At 38.6% G+C, this 24,721-nt stretch overlaps 3 protein-coding genes across 5 annotated transcripts; 2 read left to right on the forward strand and 1 right to left on the reverse strand.

Annotated features, from left to right (window-relative positions):
- Window positions 1–81: 81 nt before the first annotated feature.
- Window positions 82–12,656, reverse strand: mrs2 (magnesium transporter MRS2). The gene is made up of 12 exons (XM_079694338.1): window positions 11,724–12,656; window positions 10,729–10,787; window positions 10,446–10,482; window positions 9,966–10,078; window positions 4,654–4,815; window positions 4,377–4,507; window positions 3,879–3,995; window positions 2,670–2,739; window positions 2,385–2,467; window positions 1,417–1,534; window positions 823–936; window positions 82–727 (listed from the first exon to the last, which is right to left on the reverse strand). Exons 1-12 carry the CDS (start codon window positions 12,079–12,081, stop codon window positions 668–670), a joined length of 1,422 nt encoding a protein of 473 aa, XP_079550464.1. The 5' UTR covers window positions 12,082–12,656; the 3' UTR covers window positions 82–667.
- LOC307047394 (integrin beta-1-like) lies at window positions 4,702–9,591 on the forward strand. Of its 3 annotated transcripts, none has more exons than XM_079694339.1 (8): window positions 4,793–4,839; window positions 5,187–5,276; window positions 5,796–6,050; window positions 6,193–6,403; window positions 6,474–6,609; window positions 7,034–7,340; window positions 7,447–7,725; window positions 9,286–9,591. In XM_079694339.1, the coding sequence occupies exons 3-8, from the start codon at window positions 5,797–5,799 to the stop codon at window positions 9,479–9,481; spliced, it is 1,383 nt and encodes a 460-aa protein (XP_079550465.1). In that variant the 5' UTR covers window positions 4,793–4,839; window positions 5,187–5,276; window position 5,796; the 3' UTR covers window positions 9,482–9,591. The 3 variants fall into 3 exon arrangements, with proteins under 3 accessions (XP_079550467.1, XP_079550465.1, XP_079550466.1); XM_079694340.1 differs by having other exon boundaries at window positions 4,821–4,839; window positions 5,190–5,276; XM_079694341.1 differs by lacking the exon at window positions 5,187–5,276 and having other exon boundaries at window positions 4,702–4,839.
- LOC307047392 (lipid scramblase CLPTM1L-like) lies at window positions 12,050–21,391 on the forward strand. The gene is made up of 18 exons (XM_079694337.1): window positions 12,050–12,189; window positions 13,374–13,609; window positions 14,526–14,617; window positions 14,779–14,956; window positions 15,035–15,162; window positions 16,164–16,242; window positions 16,342–16,459; window positions 16,561–16,655; window positions 16,795–16,879; window positions 17,090–17,190; window positions 17,284–17,343; window positions 17,507–17,557; window positions 17,650–17,732; window positions 18,353–18,387; window positions 18,554–18,609; window positions 19,203–19,247; window positions 19,483–19,616; window positions 19,917–21,391. The coding sequence occupies exons 2-18, from the start codon at window positions 13,394–13,396 to the stop codon at window positions 19,981–19,983; spliced, it is 1,623 nt and encodes a 540-aa protein (XP_079550463.1). The 5' UTR covers window positions 12,050–12,189; window positions 13,374–13,393; the 3' UTR covers window positions 19,984–21,391.
- The last annotated feature ends 3,330 nt before the right edge of the window (window positions 21,392–24,721 follow it).

Here is a 24,721-nt window from a genome sequence, read left to right on the forward strand (position 1 = left end):
ATTCCTCACTACCTGTTACATATCTGTCATTGTCAATCACATCAGATAATTATGTGATAAATTCTTGCTTTTTCCAAGGAGTAAATGTTTCTGGAAGTCTTTATTTTCTGACGGATGTTACACTGTAACCACTCAGATTAACACATTCTTAAATGCTGAGCACAGATGAAATAACACTCTATAAACATTGACAATGGACTTTACAACTTCATTGATTCATATTACTTTAAATCAGTTTAACACACTTTTTTTCACCTATGAATGAAATGAGGGACAATAATGTAACCTGCTTTTATGTTAGTTGTATTGTTATCAATTTAAGTTCCAATGCGGCCACTTTACCACAGACTGATATGAAACCACTCATGGCAGAGTAATACTGATATGACTGAATATGAAGACATTTAAATGACTTTCTGAAACAACCATTAAATAGTGCAACAAAAGAGGGGGACACAGAAGCACACACATAACATTGCAGTCTCCAGACAGATTTGAATGCAGTCTCAACCTCTACTTTAGGCATGGAAAAGGAAGTGCGTTACCAACCTAAAATGTCCAGCCTTTTGCAGAAAACTCAGGAGGTCCGGAGGTTGTAAAACAATCGTCTCTAAAGCTGAAGAGTCTGTAGGGAGGTCTGTGAAATTTTACTGGGCAGAGGTCAAAATCATCTGATTCCTGACCTGATGTCTGATGCTTTCATATTTCTCTTCCAAACCTGAGGGATCTGTATAACAAACAGAATATAAGACAATAAGGATTCGATCTTCAAACAATATTTTATATGGCATTATAGTTTGTGTGAGTGTGTGTGTGTCTCACCAAAGGAGGTACTGAAGGCATTAGGTGTCGCCCTAGGAATGACAGCAGTCGTCTCCATATCAGCCCGCTGCCCAAGAACATGAAGCCGGTCACCAGCCAAAAGACACGAGGGTCCTGGTAATAATCACAAACAGTGTAAGGTTACCCTGTATAAACATACAAATGATGCAGTATGCACATGCAGACCCATGGAACAAAGCTAACAAATACACTCAAAGGATGTTCCACGAACAGAGGAAAGCTAAGAAATGAAACACACAAGTAGACCTGCATCCACATGTCCAAAAACAAAATGTAATGCGTAAACTTATAAAGACAATACATACAGCTTTAAAATGAACCTTCAATATAGATTCCTACACAAAAACATGTGTTGAAAGAATTACATTTATTTTCTGTTAATTTTTTTTTTTAAAGGAATATCCAATAAAAAAGACCAAGTTTAGTCTTAAAACGGTATCCGGCACAATCATTAATAAAGGCTTTCAAGTATTTCAAGTTAAGGAAAGGAGAAAGTCCTCATATCTGAGAAGTTTCAAACACAACTATCCATCTTCAGATACGATTTAAGTCTTTCACAGGAATCTGACTCACCTCTTCGAAGGAGGACTCCAAATTCATTCCAAAAGCGACCCCTATCAGACCAAATAGGGAAAGGGAGAAGGATCCCATCGCCAGCTGCAGATTCAGGCGCATCATCACATTACGATGGCTGGAATAAACAGACAGCACATGTAGAGCTCACAAGTTTTTTTCACCATTTTTGAAATGGGAAATGTGCCTTTAATGGGTCAGCAGCTTATAAAATAGGTTCAGAATTTGTGATGTCTGTATGAATGTATATGAAACCATTATTGTTTGTTTAATTATTCCTCATATTAAACAATCCCTTCCTAATGAGCTGTAAAATGTAGTAAAGGGGATACATTACACAGCCCTCGTTTGGAGCAAAAATGTATTTATATATCTGATGTGATGGCTCAGCAGTCTGAGTTAGACAAAGCAAACGGATATCTTTTGAGGTTACAGTGTTTAGAACAAAGTTCCACATTTTTTGCAGGGAATCACAAACTAAAAACAGACAGTAACCTTGAAAAAAAAGATACCCACTTGATTTGTATGACTAAGATAGTGCCACTTCAAGTAAGGTTCCCAAAACATTTTCGAATTTATTTTTTCAAAAAAAGGGATGTGTTTATGCATTTTTTCACCAAAACAGTACATTATGAAAACATCATATAATGATTAGCCTACAGCAGAGAAAACTGTTTTCATTGTTCGTATGGGCATCTGACTACTGTTTGAAGACAGAGTAAAGAACAATAAAGGGATTTGATGCCAAATACAAACATGATTAATTCCAATATTATATGCGCAGTTCAAACTAAATCCCGTTAACAGTAAGAAATTAAACACATCTCAATTGTTGTATACATGAACAGTCCCTATATTTGTAGGCCATATAATCACCGTGTTCGTATTGCCACTATCCCAACATATATAATATATTCACATGTATTGTATAGTAGGCTCTACCCAGTATGTGCGTGTGACGAGTGTACCTGTCCAGATTGATGAAGACAACACTCTCAGAGTCGTCTATCAGCCCTTTCAGCTCTCTGGTCTTGTTCGCCAGCTCCTCAGCCTGTATGGAGTTAAATATTGTGTAATAGCGGGTTCAACACTACAATACATGTGCAAGTACAAATTCATGTTATATTATAGCATTTTAATTTACACTAAGAAAAAGTTAATCATAAATAATGAGTTTATTTTAAAATGGGAATTTTCAAATCTTAATCAGAAATCTTAAACATGTTTTATTCTAACTGCTTAAGTAGCACTACCTGCATATAGTAATTTTCCAACAAGAGTTCCATCTCCTCCGCGTGGTCAATACCCAAACTGCTCTCTTCACTGGAAAGGCAGACAAAAAGACAATGTCCATAAACACATTGGATATAGTTCTGGTTCTAGAAATACCTGGATACCAAAACGCGTAAAAATCGGTACGATCATTTATTATTTCTAAGGAATAGCTCAACAGAACGAATTAGTCAAAACCTGTTCATCAATATAATAAGATTACCGCCAAAATAATCACGCATTGTCCCATTTACGCATCGCTTTACGGACACATACATTGATCGGAAAAACACAGACATCTCACTGATCTCAGGAATCCCGGTACAAATAGGCCTACACAATGATCTAATGTCAATGAAAACGTGTTCGTGACAGAAACAACATACATTCAAACTATTTGGAAGTGTCTCAACTACATACGCTACAGAAAGACCATTATTTCGGAAACACACTTATCAGATGGTGTTGGCATTTTGTAAAATATCATCCGACCGCGTGGCCTAATGGATAAGGCGTCTGACTTCGAATCAGAAGATTGAGGGTTCGAGTCCCTTCGTGGTCGTCCTTTTGAATTATTTTAGAAGATTCACAATACTTAAGCTCTAAGGACGTTTCGCTTTTTAAAGACGTTTTGAATACAGTTTAACATCTTTAAAACGTCATTTTCGCGTTGTATTGCTTATTTTCATCATATTGAACAGATGCATTTTAATTATTCATATTGGTATTTAAAGAATGAATGCAATTTCAGCAAATCAAAATAAATTATGTTCATTCATTCACAATAAGCACAACACTTGTTTTAATAAGGTTATGAGGGAAAAATATAAAATAAAATGTTTTTATGATTTTTTTATCAATTAATCATTAAAAAACATATTTACAACTTTACACACACAGCAGAAACAAATAGGTTGTGTCCTAAAATGTGGACAAAGCAGTTAATTATGCCATGCCTGAATGTAATCAAACCAAAGCCCTAGCACCAACCAATTAGTTCATATTTAAAAACGGGAAAAAAACATTTTTAGAAGGGCAACTACACTACGACACCTTGGGAATACAAAGTATTCTCCTCCTTCATCTTTTACATAAGCCAGTGACTGTGACATTAATAGAGATTTTAAAAGCCTTTCGCATTCATGTTAATGTATGTGATGTTAATGTATGTGAGGGCATGCGTAACTTACAAAACTCTTGGGTCTGTCCACTTTGTCAAACACAGTTCTTCAATGATCTCCTCTTCATCCAAAATCTTCAGCAAGGTATCCTTAAAGACTTTTATGTCGGTCTCCAACTCTGATAAGCTGTTAGAGGTACAAGAGGCAGGAGTGAAACTCAGCGAACAGACAAAACTAAACACTTGAATGTTTACTATGAATGTTTATGCCTAACATGTCCATGTGAGTCCATAGTGCTAGGATCAATTATGAAATACTGTGTTAAAAAACAGCTAAAAGTGACTGAAGAGGTATTTAGGCAAATGGCTGTGCTTTGAACAAATGAATTTAAAGTGAGACCTAAATAAAAGCTGAAAATAGAAGATGGCGGATGAAAACCAGAACAGTCCCAGAAGTTATGACACATTTTTTCATATCAATAATTTAGAAAATGCATTGCTATATTGATGCTATGCACCCTAATTTATAAGCACCATGTCAAACCTTTACAAAGCATGTGTGCTTTACCTCTTGCTGTTCTGCAGCAGAATATGCAGTTTACTTCTATCAACCGAGAGGATTTTAGGATCCACCAGTGATTCCAATGTGTCCAACAATACTGGTTCCACATCATTCAGCTGAGCATGTAGAGTGTTTACCTATTGATACAAATACAATAAGTTACATACATGCATAAGCACACATTGCTTTACCTTGGATCATAGACTCATCTATACAGAGACTTAGGCTGATTTTGACCAAATTTGACTACAAAGACACACAGTGTTGCTTTAATCTATTGCACCTTGTGCTGCAGGATGGCCTCCAGTGCTGTGAACTCAAAGGGCAGAGAGTGCGACTGTGATGCTAGCTGAGGGGCCAGCTCCAGAACCAACCAACGCTCCAATCCAAAACCACGAAAATCCAACACCAAAAGGGACTGCGGGGTCAAGATGGCTTTGAAAGACTGAGGAAAAACAGAGAGGGGCAGGTTAGCATCTTAAAAAACACTGGAATACGTGCACTGATCCCGGATGTTTGCTACATGTATGCTAATCCATTAAGAACCTCATTATTTTAGAACTTGACATCATTGTTTGAGGTTTTTCTTGCAACAAATGCAAGGCTTTGAGTAAGTTGATTTATCTACATGAGAGATTCAAGTAAATGTGCCTGTGCTGAGTGTGCGTATACTGTACAGCTGTGTATGCAGAACTGCATTTGGATGAGTGCAATCCCAATAGCAGACTCTGATCAGTAAATATTTGCGGTGAGAGACAATCAGATAGAGTCGCACATATCATAGCTAGTGACCAGATTCTGAAACTGTGTCCCCAGTAGCACTCCTTCCATATAGGACTGAACACTGTCAGTGTGTCACAGTGTGAGGAGACGCAGCTACCGCACAGAAAGCTTCCAGTACTCCAGGTAACGCACCGGCAATGCTGTGTAACTATGTCTTTTGTTTTTAGCACACAATCAACAACAAAAAACATACGCAAAGCGCAAAAACGCAAAGCATTCTGGTATCCAAAAAAAGCTAAGTCAAATGTTAGCATATAAAATTATATGAATCTACTTGTAGCATCAGTCACTTACTAATTATAGTCCAGCCTAAATGTAATGTAATTGTTTATATTTCCAACAGTTGTGGTAGTTATTTTTTCTTCCCAATTGTATACACATTTAGTTTCTGTTATCCATTGTTTTAGTTTAGTTCTGCTCATGTTATTTCTTTATTTAAGTTGTCCGTGACCATTCAAAAGAGGTTATAAGAGATTCATGAGTAATCTACGCACACTATTAATAACTTACAAGAGACGAGACCAGTAAAGAAAGTGAAAATAAATATCCAACAAAAAATACATTTGAGTAAGTTAACTCACTTTTAGCACACTCGTATTATATTTATTTATTGATTACGTCACTACTTTATTCTAACTGCAGGATGTCGGTGAAGCTGCTCGGTCTCTGCCTGCTGCTGGGTCTGTTGTGTCAGAGCTGGGCAGACGATCAAATGTGCCTCACATCTGCCTCCAGCTGTGATGAGTGCATTCAGTCTGGCCTGGAGTGTGCTTGGTGCACCGCCCCTAACTCTAACATCCGCTGTCAGACCTTGAAGGAGCTGCGGAGAGCCGGCTGTCGTAAAAGACACATGTATAACCCTCAGGGCAGGCTGCAGGTTGTCAAAAACGACAGCAGGTAAGTGTAATGGTGTAAAGATGCACTGGAAAACCCATGTTATCAGGTTAAATCGCTCAAACTACCCCAAACTAAGGTGATACTGGTGCTAGATACAGAGTCAAAACACAAAGACTTCTAAAGTGTTGCTTTTCTCCGGTAGCACCGAACCATCAATTGCCACAGCCATGTTCATCCAGCCCCAGGAGCTGTCCCTCCGTTTGAGGCCAGGTGTGAGCCACCCCTTCCCTCTCACTATCACCATGCCTACAGACCAGCCTATCACAGAGCTGACCATGGACACCAGCCCTTTGCCAGCAGGACTAAACCTCACGTTTAGTAGCATCCTGAAGGGGAACCCTCTGGTCGTACAGGTCAGCAAATTAAGACACCAGGGTATTCGGAAAAACAAGTCATTGTAATAATCAAGTCTGTCTGCTCTAGGTGAATGTTGAGGCTGCTCGGTGTCCCAGTGAGAGGGACGACTCAACCCAGAGGCAGAACAGGACTGGGCCCTGGACTGTCCTCATCACACCCAGAGGCTTTTCACTGAGTGTGAAGACGGAGATAACTCTGGAGTGTGAGTACAACTTCAGAAACATGCTACAGTCAATATACAGTTAAAGAGCAGGATATCAGGAAGTCCCCATATTTAACAATGGAATAAAATGAGTCCTCCAATGACTGGAAGACTGTAACCCTTGTGACATCATTTAAAGGAGTTTCCCTGATGTCAAAAATATCCACTTCAAAGCACTCCAATATAATTATATTATTTTCTAGTTTAGTTCTGACCAAAAATACCACATATTTCATCATTTTTTCCCCTCAAAATTGCCAAAAGAAATGCCACATGTTAAAACAAAGCAAAAACAAAATAGTCAGAAATATGTACTATGATGCATAAGGGGTTACTTGTCAGGAGGATGCTTCCAAACAAAGCACACACTTTAGTATTGTAACAAATGGCTTGCGCAAAACATGTAATATATTTCTTTTCTTAGGTCAGTGTGACTGCACAAAAAACCGTGAGAAAAATAGCCCTGGCTGCAGTAACCGTGGGGATCTGGTGTGTGGTCAGTGTGAGTGCCAGCAGCCTTATGCTGGACAACAGTGCCAGAGGGGCAGTGACTCATTTATTTCCCCAAATGAAGACTTCTGTCGCTCTGGACCGAATGCCCCTGTCTGCAGCGGTAGGGGAAATTGCGTGGCGGGATTCTGTGAGTGTGAGAGACGTGTCAACCCAAAAGAGAGATACAGCGGGCGATACTGCGAGTGCAGCAACTTTGACTGTCCATACCAAAACAGCAGGTATATATGAGAAGATTATTAAGCCATGAAATATTAACTTCCCTTTTAATCCTGATTTGTTACAGAAACGCACTAAGATTAAAAAGACAAAAACTCTATCCAACAGTATATGCGGAGGCCGTGGGAAGTGTGAGTGTGGAGAATGCATTTGTGATGATGACTGGACTGGTGAGGACTGCGGCTGCTCCATGGAAACTGCTTCCTGTATGGCCACAAATCAGAATCTGTGTAGCAATAAAGGGATGTGTCAGTGTGGGAAATGTATTTGCGAACCACCACACACAGGCCCGACCTGTGAGGACTGCCCTGTGTGTCATGGCACATGTAGGCAGCATGTGGACTGTGTGGAGTGTCGGGCGTTCGGTACGGGGGCGAAGAAGGACAGGTGAGAACCAGGGTCATAATGTAAACTAAAACTTAAAGGACAGTGGGAAATATTTGTGAACTGAAACTAAATTAATAATATCCCTTAGGAAAACTCTCGTAAAATTGAACCACTAAAATGTATCCGAAATAAAAATGATTCTCCTCTTGAACAACTAAACATTAAGGCCATCTCTACACAATTTCACCAACTATGTATTTTGTATATGTTAAATCATACATCATAATATATACCTGGGGGGTATACTACGAAGCAGGATTTTCACTTAGCCGGCTAACTTCAGGGAAAACTTGGGGTTTTCGGTCCTACGAAGCTGGTTCTCTTTTTAGCAGGCTAGATCTCCATGTTAACTTATGCTGTGCGGCTAACCTGCCCCGGAGCAGGTTAGGTTGCAGGCTAAGAGCTCAACTCAGTGAAAGCACTGCCTGCTGACCAATCAGAGTTCTGTGTACGGAGTTTAAAGCGATCAAGTCATATTACAGGAGAAAGGAAATACAGAAAAACTGCCGTTGCAGGAAAGACGGACGGCAAAAATCAACTGACGTGTGAACGTGAAAATTAATAGAATATCACCTCCCATCTTCAGAGCAATCTGACTATTATAACATTAGCGTTAAGAAAGCTTACTTAAATATCTGCCATAACATAAGTAACCGGATCAAAGTAACATTAAGTACAGTCCGCGGCATATCACATCATAATGTATCATATATGTCCTTATCTGAGTCAGCTGAGCCGTATCTGGCCGTGCAACACTCACAGCGTCACATACTGTATGCAGAAGTATTATTTTAAGCAACACATTAAGTTGACGAAACACTCGAGTCAAATGTAATTAAAGTCAGATCCACTTGTGTTTTAGACGGGGCAGTGATATCATAAACCTGTTAATGTAAAACACTTTTTCTTTTACCAGCTGTATTCACCTTGCAGGTGCAGCTATGTGGCTTTTATCCTGGATAAAGTGTTTAAGTCATGGATTTTTAAAGTTTAACTTCTTCATATTTGTCTAATATTAAAGTTCACTTTTCATTCAGGAAGTATGACGCTGCGCTGTCAGTACGCTTCTTCATGTTTGTGATTGGTCGAATGCTCCAAATACCACCCCTTTTATGTGAACGCGCACCCAACTAGATAGGACACGGCTGGCTTGAGCGATCCACTTGATAACCCGCGTCGTAGTACCGTTTAGCGAGAGCACGTATGTTTTGGATTAGGCCAACCGGCTAACTCAAACATATCCAGGTTAGGTTGAACCAGCTTCGTAGTACAGGCTTCTGGCCCTATCAAAACAAAAATAAACAGTGCCTTAAGAAAAAAATCTTTAAATGACCAAAACAATGAAAATGTGATGTTGCAGTTGCTGTTTTATTCTTCCTCAGACACATTAAGTTTTGCCATACATCTAAATACTTATTGATGTTATCTTATCTTATTGCTGTTAACATTGGCTGTCTCATTAGACCATGGGTATCTCCATCAAAATGCCACTACTCTACACACTAGTTTCACTTCACTGCGATATAATACCTCTCGACCGCTTTCTCTCACTCATTACAGGTGTGATCAAGAGTGTGGCTACCTCACTGTGACACTTGTGGAGACACAAGATGATATGCCTCAACCAGGAGAATCTATTGCTTTCTGTAAGATGAGGAGCAGTGATGATTGCGTCCTCTACTACACCTTCTCCAGGACGCCCTCTGTAGGAGAGGCCACGGTGGTGCGGGCTAAGGAATGTCCTCGAGGACTGTAAGAGAGGACATCAGGAGTGGGTGATCCAAGAGTCCAGTTCTTCCTTACGCTGATGTAATGCCTTGTCCAACTGCAACTCCATGCATTGGTTCATTAAACACTTTGCTTTAATGTTTTGTTGTTCTAAATCCCTACATTTGTCTTAATTATGGTAAGAAAAAAAGTAAATTAAATCATTTAAAGCTTAAAAATAATTAGAGGATCCTTCAGGTTATTTTACTTCCTTAAATCCTCACTGGGTCTAATTTACAAGGGGCTAACTACCGCTGCTTTCAAACAATGCAGGTGCATCAGCAGGAGTAGTTGATTTGAGTATAATGCAAAACCATAGTCATATTGGAATAACTACTGTTACCATGGGTTTGAAATAGACTTATGTTGGCAACATTTTTCTTAATTAACAGCTAGATACAAATGATCTAGATTTTGTTGAATTAAAGAAATGTCTGATCAATCACAAAGTGAGCGAGCGAAAAAGAGCATACCTGCATCCGTATGATGATGCAGTTGTTCCTGGTTGTGAGGCTGGTACTGTGCTGAAAGCGAAGGTCTCTGGCCTGGAGACTGAGCTCCTGGCAAAGCTCGGTTTTCTTCTTATCTGTAAGAGAAGAGGGAAGAAGATGAGAAGAAGGAGAGGGTTGGAAAATAGTGACGAGAAAATTCTGTTTCATATTTTGGTTGTTTTCATAACAGGGAACATATAACATTTGGAAAAAAATACTGCTCTCCTAATTTTTTGCTGTTGTTGCTAGATACAGATTTTAGCATCTCTTTGGCAAAAAAACAAAAAAACAGAGCAAGGGAGAACATATTATTGGATTCAATGACATACAGAGAAAAACCATGTCAGTATTGTGAACGTTGTCTTAGCCCAGGAGAAGACATATTACTAATCACCAGTGTCAACTGAGAGGTTTCTCCTCAAATAAGAAGACAGGCAAGTTGATTTAATTTGCAATACTTACCAAACGATGTCACATTTCCCTCTTGGTCAAACTTCATCTATGACAGAGATAAACAAAAAGCTGATCACCTCTAGCAATCACAATTACTCTAACATCGGTACTAATGTACTTTGTACATGTTTGTTTGATGACACCTGGGACATATGGGATATATCCATTTGAAAATCAGCAGTAAAATCAAACACATTTCCTCCAAAAGCATATTCCCATGAAGTGCATTTAACTTATAATCAACGATAGTTACTACTGTTCAGGAACCACTGTAATGTTTAGGCTCTCTTACCACTACAAAAGCTGGAGGCACACTGGAAACGTCTGTCCCTCCGTGGCGGATAAAGGACACTGTTCACAGAAAATACAAAGTTAAACCTTGTGTAAAGCAATATGTTTCCTATATAAAAACAGCAAGGAAAATAACAAAAACAAGTATACACAATGTGCATAATCAGCTACAATCGCTGGGGATTTTAGGTAAACCGGATTTACTAGAAATCTACACTCCTGTATTTACATTGGTGCACAATTTCAAGGTGCCAGATGCATTTGGAAAAATTAACATTAACAATAGAGTTGCTACAAAATATTGGAAATGAATTTGATGTTAAGAAAACAATCCTTCAGGCAAGTAAACCAAACGTTCTGTCTAGTCACTTTGAATTTTGATAAAAATAAGTAAAGTTTTGATTCAGTTTTATTAAATGTGAATCACTGTCCTCAGTAACATTACAGTAATACCATTATTGTACCTGTAACAAACTAATATAGGAAAATGATATAGCCTATATATTTATCAGAGAGGTTACAGTGTGGACATATATTGAAATAAGGGCTTTTCTAATCTGAAACAATTTAGTAATTGTGATTTCTTTGACTGAAATTGGAATTTCAATATGACTACCATTGTGAAAATAATGATTTTGCATTATTATTTTATTTCCCTTAAAAAGTATATAATAAAACAAAGTTTTTTTCTTCCAAGTTGTACTACAAAAAAGATTTGTTCTTAATTGTGTTGAATATAATTTCTATTTAATTGCATTTTGACGTATGTTGCATTATATCACCTCCTGTCTTTTGAATATTGTACTAATCAATATGGCATTAAAATACAATGATACATTATGATTAATTGTTATAACCTTATTGAAAAACATGTAGTACTGGAATCAGGATAATTTGGTGTTAATCAACAAATAAAAGACTGAATTGTGAACAATATAATGGTGTGGAAACAGACCAAATCAACTCGTCAACATGCTCACTATCTGTCACTCTTACCAGGCCATGCAGCACCTCCTTCTTGTAGCAGCTTCTCTTTCCTGACCGCAGCAGACTGAGATCTTCTGAGTTGACATGTTGACACCCACTGTGTTTGACTGCAGATGGCATTTGGACCAACACCACTGTAAGTCCGGATGAACAGTCCCAGTTTTGTATTTCCAAGAGGCACAGTGTACTTCAGTGGGTAGAGTAATGCACGAGCACTCCAAAGGACAGGGGTTCGAGTCCCACCGATTCTTGAAGACAAAAAACTAACAGAGCTCAAATGGCGATTTGGATAAAAGCTCCTACCAAATGGCAGATACATCCTAGTGCAGTTCATACAGCCAGCCAGAAGCAGCCTGTGTAGTTTCATCCACACACAGCCACTACAGCAGCAAGGAGATATTAAGACATATAACCACAGTGAAGGGTGGTGGAGAAAAGGAAGGCAAGCTTTAGCCTACATAAGCAAAGGAACAAGGTAAGTGTGTTCCTAGGTCATATTGATAGTGGTTCTTTAAGTTGAATGTCAGTTTTTTAGACAAGACAGTCCATATCCGCATGAAGAAAAATGACACTAAGTAATATGCTATAGTTTAATTATGCGCAAATATTGGCTAACGTAGGCAACTTTAATGTCATACTTTACTCATATTGTTTGTAAGAGAGCTGCAGTAAGTATGTAAGTTGTGCTAGTTATCTCAGCTAACGTCACTAGTATTAGTTTAATGTGTTCTTAGATAATTCTCTATGTAATTCTTGACAGTAGCCACAATTACATGTAACACATGTCAGTTACCTGCCGCTAACTACGTACTTTCCTCAACCAACACATTGTGATTGTAATCCAAAAAACAAGTTGTCCAAGTTAGCAAACTAGCAAACAACAAGAGGACATGCAAGAGCACTGTAGGAGACCACAATGCACCGCGGTGACAGGCACCGGCTGCCGAAGATCGTCTCTGGTGAAGACAATCACTTATACTGAAAAAGGTTAACCAACAAAATCCAATATTTTGAGCTGAAGAGGTCAGAAAAAAATCATTAAATAATAAATACATAAAAAGGTAAGTCAAAATTTGAGATAGATTGTAAGTGAAATGCAATAAATATGAAGTCATCATTATTATAATTAAGTAAATTCTTCCCTATTAATGAATTATGAGATTATGAGAGAGTAAATAACAGTTATTTCAAAGAATCTGAGTATGAAAATCATAATTAAAAAAAAAACCTACATCGAAATAATGACTTTAATTAAAAAGTGTATTGGAATTTCTAGATATCTTTTTATTATTTCAAAAAAATTTTTTAGAGAGGAGGCTACTTTTGGCTACTGGCGGAAATGGACTTCCAAAGACAGACATGCCCCATGCCAAAAAGACGATCATTATTTGCGTATTGATCTAGCATTATTTCAGGTTTTGGTGGCACCCGGAACAAACCATGCTGTGGATTTATTGCTAAGGCTTCGCGAGATTTGCACTCTGATGTATTAAAAACGGTGCAGTCAGCATCAGCATCTTTGATAACCGGAAGGATGCTGTGGCGGGGAGGAAGCGTGGGGATTTCATTGTGTTTACGCTATATCCGATTTTAAACAGCTCCGTGCTCAAAACCAGGTCCCATATATATTTATTTTTATTTGATAATTTCGTTTTTTAGGATCTGTATTAGCTGCTGCCATGTTTCCATCGTGTCAGTCCAAGGCTCCCGCCGGGGACAGCGGCGACTCCTCCACCAAGAGGAGCTCCATCGCTAAGATGCTGCTCGGGGTCTTCGTGGTGTACATGCTGCACACCGCCTGGCTGCTGTACGGCTTCCTCAACACCAAGCCCTGCGATAGAAGCAAAGGAGAGCTCTGCATCTCCTCCTACCTGACAGCAAGACCCAGGCTTCAGGTGAGCACAGGCCTCTGTCTCTTATCCACTACTCCTCATTATCAGGGATACCAGATTACTGAGAGATCCAGAAAAAGACCCTCCTGCATGCAGGGCCATTGGGTTCAGAATAACTAAACTCACTGCCCCTGCTCCTTCGTAAATGATATTAGCCAGTGCTGCTAAGAATAAACCCTCTTTTTAATAATGTCCTTTTCCTGCAAAGCATGATACAAAAACAATTTTTGGTTATGGCCTTTAGTTTTTTTCAGATAAAAAGTGTATTGACTGTGTCATGCCCCATAGCTTGTAAGTGTCTCCTCTTTCATAACCCAGAACAATTAGCTCAACAGCTATTTTGCACGAGTATAATGCATATTCAATCCCATGCCATTATGTGTCTATTTATATATTCCTGTAACCTAGTGAGACTGTATATTGAGTATACTACATTTATTCAATATTTCGATATAATATTGTGTATTATTTAGATATAGGATATATGTATTTTCTGTTGTGAATTTGTATACTTGCTGCTAGTGTCAATTTAGCATTTACATTTTAAATCTTTAAATGTTATTCTTATAATTTATACTTGCCGTAAATGTTAATTTTATTATATTTGTATCTTATTGTATCTTTTACATTTTGTAATCTTGTTTAATGGTTGGCACTGCTGCTTGAAACAAATAATTTCCGAATTTTGGATAAATAAAGTAAAAATCTAGTTATCTTAAATAAAAAGGAATGATGTGTGTGTCAGGCTGAATCAATAAATACTTGAAATACTGATTTACATGGGGGGGTTTACAACTTTACAACATAAAGTCGTTTTTTTGTAGTTCTCACTCTTCCATTTCTGCATGTATTTTTTCACTCAAAGGTTTTTTGAAATAGAAAACACTGCTTTGAATCTTCTCTTCTTCTGTTTTTACAGCTGAGTGTCTTCACCTGCCTCGTGCCAGACAACAGCCAACTCAACCTGGCTGTAAGAATAGACCAATTTGACCCACACTCTTCATTTGAGAGGTGGGTTTGACATGTTATACATCTGTTAATCATGTGAATGTCAATTAGGAGACTTTCTACTCATTGCCACTAAAAGATAAACACTGTAGAAACAATGCTGCTCTCATTTACTATCTCACTTATATCCTCTCTCTCACTGTCCCTTCTCTCTCACTCCTTAGGGAAGTGAATGTCTCCCTGCCAGAGCAAACTCGGGATAATGGCACTCTGTTTGCAGTCGTGTATATTCACAAAGCTGGTGTTTCACCTCTGGAGGACGGCAGAGAAGTGCACTATGCAGCTCAGCTCACCACCTACATCGCTCCCCCCCATACAGAGGGACAAAGAGACACGCACAAGGTAAAACGTGACTCCTATCATATTTCAGCCACTTGTCACCTTTACAGCAGATATAAGTGATTTGTATGGCTCCATCAGAGGGCGAGTCCCAGATCCGAAAATCCCGTATCCCACTGGAGACCTCACCTGTCAGTCACTATGATGTCAGAGGACTTCACCTTCAACAAGGCGGGGCTTCCCAGTGATGTGCGGCGCTACATGAGAGTGTAAGTCACATGAGGCTTTGGAGGTCAAATCTACTGAAGCTGACTACTGCTTGTTCTGTGTGACGAAAGCTTTCAGCCAGTGCTCTTCTTAAAGCATACATTTGATCTGTAAAATCGTTTTTTACACAATTACAAAATAAGTTAATCCCTTAAAGGACATCAATTAATAAACTAACATAGTTGTTTAGAAAAAGAAGCAAACATTAGAAACAAAGAAAGGTGACAATTGTGTTCATGTACCTTAGTCTTAACCATTGCTGTATATTTTTCCTTTATTTTTCTCAATATCTCACTTCTAAGGCAACTAAAAGGGCAATCAAAAGGCACAGGCCTCCAATAATACCATTATCATTAATACAAAAATAATGTGGGTTACCGATAAGCGATTGGGATTTGCTCCAAAATGTAAAGTTTCTTGCACTTTCTCACAAAGTTTAAGGAAAATCAGGCCAGTGTTTTTCCTGTTATTCTGCTGACAAACACACACACAAATAAACAAGCAAACCACAAACATCATTTCTTGATAGTTAATAAAGATGCTGAAGCATTGCCAGCATGACTGTTACTCTGTAGAAATACACTTGTGAGTGGAAAGGTGACTGTTCATCATTTGTAAAGCAAACACAATGACTGTTGCTTAATAAACCATTTAAATGCATGTGGGTTATGTTTGATTATAATCTTCTTGCAACTCCACACTGCTGTAAATAATGAATCTGCCCCAGGCCAACCTCTGTGTGTGTGTGTGTGTGTGTGTGTGTGTGTGTGTGTGTGTGTGTGTGTGTGTGTGTGTGTGTGTGTGTGTGTGTGTGTGTGTGTGTGTGTGTGTGTGTGTGTGTGTGTGTGTGTGTGTGTGTGTGTGTGTGTGTGTGTGTGTGTGTGTGTGTGTGTGTGTGTGTGTGTGTGTGTGTGTGTGTGTGTGTGTGTGTGTGTGTGTGTGTGTGTGTGTGTGTGTGTGTGTGTGTGTTTAGATTAAACCGTCTCCCTGTTTGTCCCTGCAGCTCTCAGGAAGGCCGACAGATGATCTACCTCCCTCTGCTGCTGGTGAACGAGATCAGCTTCAGAGTCAGAGACCTCGTGGTAGGACAACTTTACCCATAAAGTTAAAAGCATACTTCATAAAACACAGTCTGGGTTTGATTTGAATGATCTAACATCTACCTTTTCACTCATCAACAGGAGATCAGCAGCAGCACTATCCGGCTGCCTCTGACTGTGTCCTACGAGGGCATCTCTTTGAGGGGGTTCAGGTTCTGGGTGCATCTGCAGGACATTGTTTATTCTCTGCGACAGTTTGGTGCGCTGATAAGATGCCATAATGACACAATACATATTTCAGCATGTGGCTATTCACATCACATAACCAGTGGATTGAAATGCATGTTGTTATTTCTCCAGGCTTCACTGAGGAGAATGTGGATGAGATTAAAGAGACTTTGGTGGGCTCCAACCTCTACCTGTTAGTGTTGACTGCACTCATCACAGCTCTGCAAGTAAGATCATGCAACACCATAAAAGAAAAACCATGCCATACATATTAGATCCCCATTTCAATCTCTATATGTAAGTTTCATGAGAGCACGTTTATTGCAAATGAAGCATTGTAAAGTTAAAGCAGGTTTCTATCTACAGCTCATATGTGAGTTCTTGGCTCTTAAAAATGACTTCTGCTCATGGAGAAAAAAGAAGACCATGGCGGGAATGTCCAGGAAATCAGGCAAGAAATGTTTTTAATTATTAAACATTTGTGACTTAAAAATTGTCTGGTGTTTTTGCACTGACAATTGTTTTCAGTCAAGGTAGTAGAGCTCATGGCAAATATAAATAACATTAAATCATAGTTGTAATGTATATGACGTAACGAACAGTAAACCAAAGCCTGGAAAATATTAAAGTGTTTCTGTGTTTCTCCCCTTTCTGTCTGTAGTTCTGTGGCGTAGTCTGAGCACTTTGCTGATTTTCCTCCATCTGCTAGAGGAGACAAGTCTGCTGGTGCTGCTGCCTGTTGGACTGGGAGCATTTTTGGAGGTATTTAGAATAACAGGAAAATCCAAATAACAGAAAAGGTAAAAGAAACATCATAGCCGACAGTTTTAACCAACGAACATTTCCTCCTGCCAGGTATGGAAGTTGTTTACAGTATATAAGGTCCAGTTTCAATGGAGAAGCTCCAAGCTCCATGTGAGTATGGTGCCATTCAACATCCGTTCACTGTAGATTTAATGTCTAAAGTGATATCATTTGTTTAAATGTATTTTAATAATAAACTTTTACTTCCAGCCCTGATGCAGACTGTCATTAACTTTCTTTCTAACGTAAGTCTGCCTCCTCTCTCACTGTGAAGGTCATTAAGCTGGACGAAGAAGAGAGAAAGACAGTGGAGTATGACAAGCATGTGTGTTTATCTACCTTTTTCTAATATGTTAGAGTTCTGATTTAATATGCTCTGCTTCAGGATTTAATTTGAATATTTGCTTTTCTCTCCAGGCGTCAAGATACTTGTCCTACTTGGTCTATCCTCTGTGCATCAGCGGAGCTATTTTCTCCCTGGCCTACTTACGCCAAAAGAGGTAAGAGCTCTGCTACGTAGCTTAAAGGCATACTATGCAGGATTTGTCAGCTGCTGATGTAAACACACCATTCATAGTTGGTCCTCCCCTGCTCAATGAACAAGAGAGAGTGTGTGCAACGGGGTTCGAGCGAGCTAGGAAAGTGAATTAAGAGATGGAGCAACATTAGCGAGAATAAAAATTGGAAAGAATGTAATGTTATTCCTAGTAGGCGGTTAGGCTGTACAGCTCAAATAAACATGGCTATACATCTCAGAGACAACCTGAACACAGCAAAACAAGAACAACAAAAGAAAATGCCGTATTAGTCCATACATTTTTTTAGGGAAAACCTGCAGAGTATACTTTCAAATGATGCCACGAAATGTCACACACTCAGCTGTTCAGTGTACTTGTAACATTTCAACACAAACTCTCTCCTGGTTACATCTTGGTTCCTCTCCACCTACTGTACTGAAGTATTTTAATCAGTCAGATTCAAATCAGACCTGAATTTTTCTTGAAATAAAGTAAGATGTTTTTTGGATTTATGTATGAATATGATCTAATATTACTTGTTATTACGTACATACACACGTAGCAGCTATTTCTATTAACATTAAATTGCATTATGTTGACAGTTACTATTCCTGGTTGGTCAACAGCCTGGTGACTGGTGAGTTGACTTCAATTATTCATCACAGAGAAATAAGCTTATCTGTTTGTTTGTTTCCACAACATACATTATTGATTATTTGTCAGTTTTTCTTATTCAATTAAGATGATGCCTTCACTTAAACCACTATTGTACTGCATTGACCCTCTTCCTCTTCTCCTCTCAGGAGTGTATGCCTTTGGCTTCCTGTCCATGGCCCCACAGCTGTTCATTAACCACAAGGTCTGTCCTGTATACAAGTGTATTTACTACCAAATGTTCTGATTGTAGTGAAATGAAATAACCTGAATATGTGTAAGTTGTTGCTTGAACTTTCCTTGGCTGTCGAAAGTACATTTACTCAAATACTCAATGTTTAGTTTACTTACTCGTAATTTAACTAAGTATTTCCTGCTACTATATACTTCTACTTAAATGCAACTCTTATATCAATCCACTTCCTTTATTTGATACATTGAGCTACTAGCAGCATTACAGATTCAGAAAATAAATACAAAATGTAATTAACATCATGATTCATTATTATGGATGAATATAAGACTTTATTGATCATTTGGAGGAATTCCCAAGGTCCCGAGCAGGACATAGCGATAAAATAGCCCCTATGTGATTTACATTAATACTTCAGAAAATATTCAGTAAAATAAAATACATTATTCAGAAATGGACCATTCTGCTTAACGATTACTTTTACTTAAGCAGATGTTTGAAAGTAGGCCTATACGCTGTGGTAGAGGTACTTTTCCTATTTAAAGATCCCAATACCTCGCCCCCTCTGCTGTCTCTCTCTGTTCCTCCCTCTCTCTCTGGATCAGTTGAAGTCTGTGAGCCACCTGCAGGGGACAGTGTTGATGTACAGAGTGAGTGTGACTGTCTCTCTGGTTCTTTCACAAACTGCAACAGTAACATCATTTGTGCAGATTACCTTTGTCTTTTCATTCTCATTTTTTTTTTCTTGAAACTCTCTAGTAAATGCACTTTAAATATTATTTATCACTCAGCAATCAGAAAACGACTTATATTCTTTCCAACAAATTGCTAGTGGACAATTTCTTTTTTCTCTCCCTCCTTAACCCTCCTCTCTGTCTACACCAGGGAGTGAACACGCTGATCTCAGACCTGTGCTCCTGTGCCACCTTTTTCTCCCCTTCTGGATCCTTCTCTTCCTCTCATCAACTTTCCTGCTTCAGAGATGAGCTCTTGTTCTTCCTCTACCTCTACCAGCGAAGGTAGGACACCCCACACAAAATACCACAAAACAAACACACATACACTGAACATGTTAAAGCTGTGGGACTCTAGTGTATCTCTTGAGAGGACGAATACTCAAACACTACAAAACACAGCATGAATGTGGACACAATAAATGGGACTAGTAGAGTTGAATGTGTGTCTATTTACACGTAAAATATACAGTTTACAATCTTCTTGCTGCTGATGATAGAAGTGTGTTCTATTCACCATGCACCTAAATGCTTTTGTGAGGACTATTGTAACATAACCTTGCCATCATCTCATGTCTCCAACAGGCGTTTCTCACTGAGGGCACGGAGGCGAGAGTCTGGGACTCACAGCAAGAAAGTAAAGACTCAATGAAAAAGAACATTCCTCTCCTACCCTTTGTTCCGAAATGAATGCACAAACACACACAAACTGATCTTCCAATCAAATATGAAGATGTAAAATGGAGTCTCAGGCAGGAGACCTGGCCGTGTGCACCATAGCAGATGAAACTGATCCAAGATGAGCCGTTTGCCGACCAACTCTTCACTTCTGTACACTTATGGTGCTGCAAAAAGGAATTTCCCCCTTTACTGCTACAGTGATTCAACACATCTATCTACAGACTGATGCACGCTTTGCAAGAAGAATATCAAAGGCATCATATCACCAGTTAGAATTTGTGTTTGCACATTGTTTTGTACACATGGGGCGGGGGTCAAGAAGGTGTGGTACATTATGAAGGATGTAGCTTTCAGACTCCACATAATCGTCTGCTTAACTTGATTTCAACTTTAGGACTTGACCCAATATGACTTTCATAAAGCTGTCTGAAAAGTTTGAACCATGATTCTTTAAATTCACTTTTAAACATGCCGTTTTTACCTAATAGAAGTTTGGAAACCTCTTAACAAAGGCATAGAATGCTGTATGTAGCCTTGTATAAACTGAAACAATCCAAAACAGCCCTTATTTTAGGGTTGCACCATTACCACCATGATTTAAATGATTCTGCACGTTTCACCCATCTCAGCAAAACATATCTGGTTTCTTTGGAAACTTATTTGGAATTTAAAAGAGTGTCCTGTAGTTTGATCATTGCATGAATAAAATTGTAATGATGAACGTGAGGGTCCTTCAACAATGACCACTAATGAGAAAATCAGCAACATAATGCAGTTTTCCTTCTTCATCCAGTGTAGGATACATGCTAGCTGTTAGATTTAATATTAGTCTTGTATGTTTTATTTTAGTAAAGCTCCCCTTCATGTGTTACATATTTAGTTAGTAGAACTGTCAGTGTACTGTACAAGTATTTTATAAAGCCTTGCAATGCTAACATATAAAAAGAGACTACACTTTTAGTACTCTGACGGCATGTGTCTAAGAAATCCCTGCAATGCATTTTGACTCACAACATACAATATAGCTGCTTTATCAAAGTTTTTAGTCACCTTTCACTCAGCACACACACGCATCACAGTGTATTGAACAACATGTCCACAGAAGGTCTACATACATGCCACATTTTAAATGAACCATTTTATCAAGCTGTTTGTTGTGTTTGTATTATGCTGATCTAATTACTGCTTCTTTGCTTACTGAACTGCTTGACCTGAATAATCTTTTACAAACCTTGATTGAAGTTATTTTATTTATTATTGTTTCGGCATTGCAACCTGCTTGTTAATTGTTTATCATGTTTTTTTTTACAAATTCAATAAAATTGAAACTTGCTTTAAGGTTCATGCAATGATAAATAAAAATGGTGGGTGGATATGCATGTGTGCGTTCCGGTGTTTCAATCAATGCGTGCAATCAGGAAACAAATCAAGACAGACAGCAGACTGGTCACTATGGAAACGGCTTGTCTGGTTACTGTTAGGGAACATTCCTATACGCAGTGTTTGTTTGTTTGTTTGTTTGTTGTCTTATGACTTGAGGAAATAGTCTATATTTTCACAATGTCTCGTTAAGTTTTAGGTTTGGTGTCAGCACAAAAACGTTGACAGAGCATCTCTAGAAAAAGTGTGTGGCCCGTCTACACTACAGGCATGAAAAAATCTTGGAGCTGGGCGTGTCTGAAGCTTGGCGATTTTTTGCGAGCAACCAATCACATGAATCTCCCGCCCCCGACATACAAAGCAATAGCAATGTTAAAACGAAGTAAACTGGATATAAACTCTCCAAACAGGCAAAAAAACGATCAGTTTCACCCACTGTCTCTGCCACCTCCCTCCATGCCTGGTTCCTCCGGTTTGTATCCCGGTAGATAGCTCCGGTCGTAAAGAACCGGGTGATTTGCTACCGTAATATCTCGTTTGGAATATGAGGAAATGAACTGCGGTCTGGCTCTCCCAGCTTGCACGCGGTTTGATTGGCTGCGCTTGCACTGGCGGGATTTGCATAAACGGGATTTCATTGGCTGATGCCAAGCATCGAGCCTCAAAAGTTGAACATTGTTCAACTTTTGATGCCGATAGATGCTCGTGATGCTTGCAAAGCCATGCCATGCTCCCCACAATGCAGTTCGGCGAAGATTAAAAATCTTCTACGTCACCCCATTCAAGTGAATGGGCGAAGCGTTGAAAGCATTTTTTGATGCCTGTAGTGTAGACGTAGATGTTTACTTGGGGTGTGTGTGTGTGTGTGTGTGTGTGTGTGTGTGTGTGTGTGTGTGTGTGTGTGTGTGTGTGTGTGCGCGCGCGCGCGCTGGGTGTTTGCGCTGGGTATGTACATTCCTCTGTTAACTGAACATATGCGACATGACAGATATGAGGATGTAATGAGTGCCATGAGTCCTGCAAATGTTTTCAAATAATACATTATTTTTGCAATTCACATATATCTAGTGAAAACATTTGATGTATTTATTTATTTGACAGGGAGGGCCTATATGATGTGTTTTTTTTATTTCAAAGTATTTAGGATCACAGTCAATGTTCAGGGGTGGGGTGGGTTTATTGGTTAGTAAAGGTATGTTCTTATCTTTTCAAAGTTGCAAGATGTAGTTCATTAAAGATGGAAATAGTTGTGCTATAATGCTTTTAAGAGCCAGTGTAACTTCAAATAATTTCAGGCATGTGGACTTCATCAAAATGTTGTCAAAAAAAGAACACCTTCATAAACCAGCATATCTACAACCTTAGATTTTAGTTTTGTGTCGGGCTGCAAGATCGTTTCAGAAATGTTGTCAGCGGTTTCATGTTAATTAAAAAACTGCAATAATATGTGTTTTTTTGCCACTAAAGAGCATCGAAAACAAGCTGTAAGCACGAAATTGAAATATAAATTTGGAATTGGTATCAGGGCGACAACTCACAAATATATTCATTATTAAATATTCTTGGTCTATGAAATTGGTGAATTACAGCCGAGGTGTAAAGTACCTAAGTACATTTACTTAAGTACAGTACTTAAGAACAATGTTGAGCTACTTATACTTTACTTGAGTATTTAAATGTTTTGCTACTTTGTACTTCCACCCTGCAGATTTTGATAAATTATGTGAAATATAATCAACACTTTAATCAGACTTTAGTTATACCTTGAGACTCACAAGCTCCCTGCAGTATACAAAGGAATGAAAACTAGCTGCATATTCACCAGCTTTGTTAAACACTATAACGCATCAATAATTCTAATAAAAACACATATATTATTCTGAAATGGACCAATCTGCATAATAGTATACTTTTACTCATTGATAATTCTGTTGTTACTTCACTATGAGCAACAACTTTCACTTTGTTATGCATATCCGTACAAGTTTTGATGTCTTAATGTCTAAACCTTACTCCTGTTTTTCTTATTTCTGTACTTTGTCGTACTAGATGTATTTATCCAGGCTATTATTAGATATAAAAGGGAGAGCCAGCCTTATAAAGAATAAAGACAAATAAAGTAAACACGTGAAGAAGCCCTGCAGCACAGGTTGAGCCGGACATACTGAAAGTCATAATGTAATACTTGTTTCAGCACCACAAGAAAACACTTGGTGAAGGTGAAGTATCTGTGAAACCACAGCGAAATCAAGGAATGTCCTACACACACGCACACACTCACACACATGACATTTGTGAGACGCTTCCAGTAACACTACAGTAGTTGAAGATGTGGGAAGAACTGCGGTGACGTGGTGCTTCTGTAAAACAAACAATAGATACAGTGTGAGAAAATGTTTTTAGAGAGTACTTGTCCATGGACAATTGAATTTGGCAATTTACTTGTCCGAATACATTTTTCACTTGTCCAGAATGGACACAAATTTGGGCCACTGGAATCTTCTTCTTCGCCATCGTATTTTACATTTTCCCACGGTTTTTACGACACCGCTAACGTAAGTGAGCGGTAAGATTTTACTGCATATATTTACTGGGTATCGTTTGGATTTGAACGATTCCGGATCTGTTTTTCGATTCCAGTTATTTTCGGTTCTCGATTCCGGTTTTTGAGAGGGTAAAAATAAGTCCCATGACAAACTGGGAGAAAAATATATTTATGAAAACATTAAGTCAAATCTCTATTCCTATTTACAAATCACTTCATACTGTTTAATATATTACGGTTATTGAATACAATTATATAAAAATAATCTCTGCATTGTTTAGTTAGTTCTAAGTGGTGCAGTTTGAGAATGTACAATTGGCCCAGTCTCCTCTGATGTTCCACTGCAACCTGCCTGTGAGACAGGGTCCAACCACACATGTCCAACACATAGGCCTAATAATAATAAAAATACATTATATTTATAGCCTATAGGCCTAGCACTTTTCTAAAACTCAAAGACGCTTACACATGTCCTGCAATACACATGCTGCAGCTGCCCAGCTGCTCACTGTTTGTAAAAGTAAATAAATAGTATTTTCATTTCAATAATTTACTTTCTATACCCTGCTTCATAAACAATACTGACATCCCTGTGCTCCTCCGAGTCTGGGGGTCCGGGGATGTGAGGACAGCGCGAGGACACAGGGAGGCTGCTTCACTTCATAAAGGAAATCGCGGTCAATATTAACAACACAGGAGCTAAAACTTTTAATAACCTTCATTACGTGTTAGAGAAAGAACATAAGAAAGTTTGACAAAGATGAGGCTGTTAAACGGGCAGCGG

This window comes from Notothenia rossii (assembly GCF_949606895.1).
Source record: "Notothenia rossii genome assembly, chromosome: 7".
NCBI classification, from domain to species: domain Eukaryota; kingdom Metazoa; phylum Chordata; class Actinopteri; order Perciformes; family Nototheniidae; genus Notothenia; species Notothenia rossii.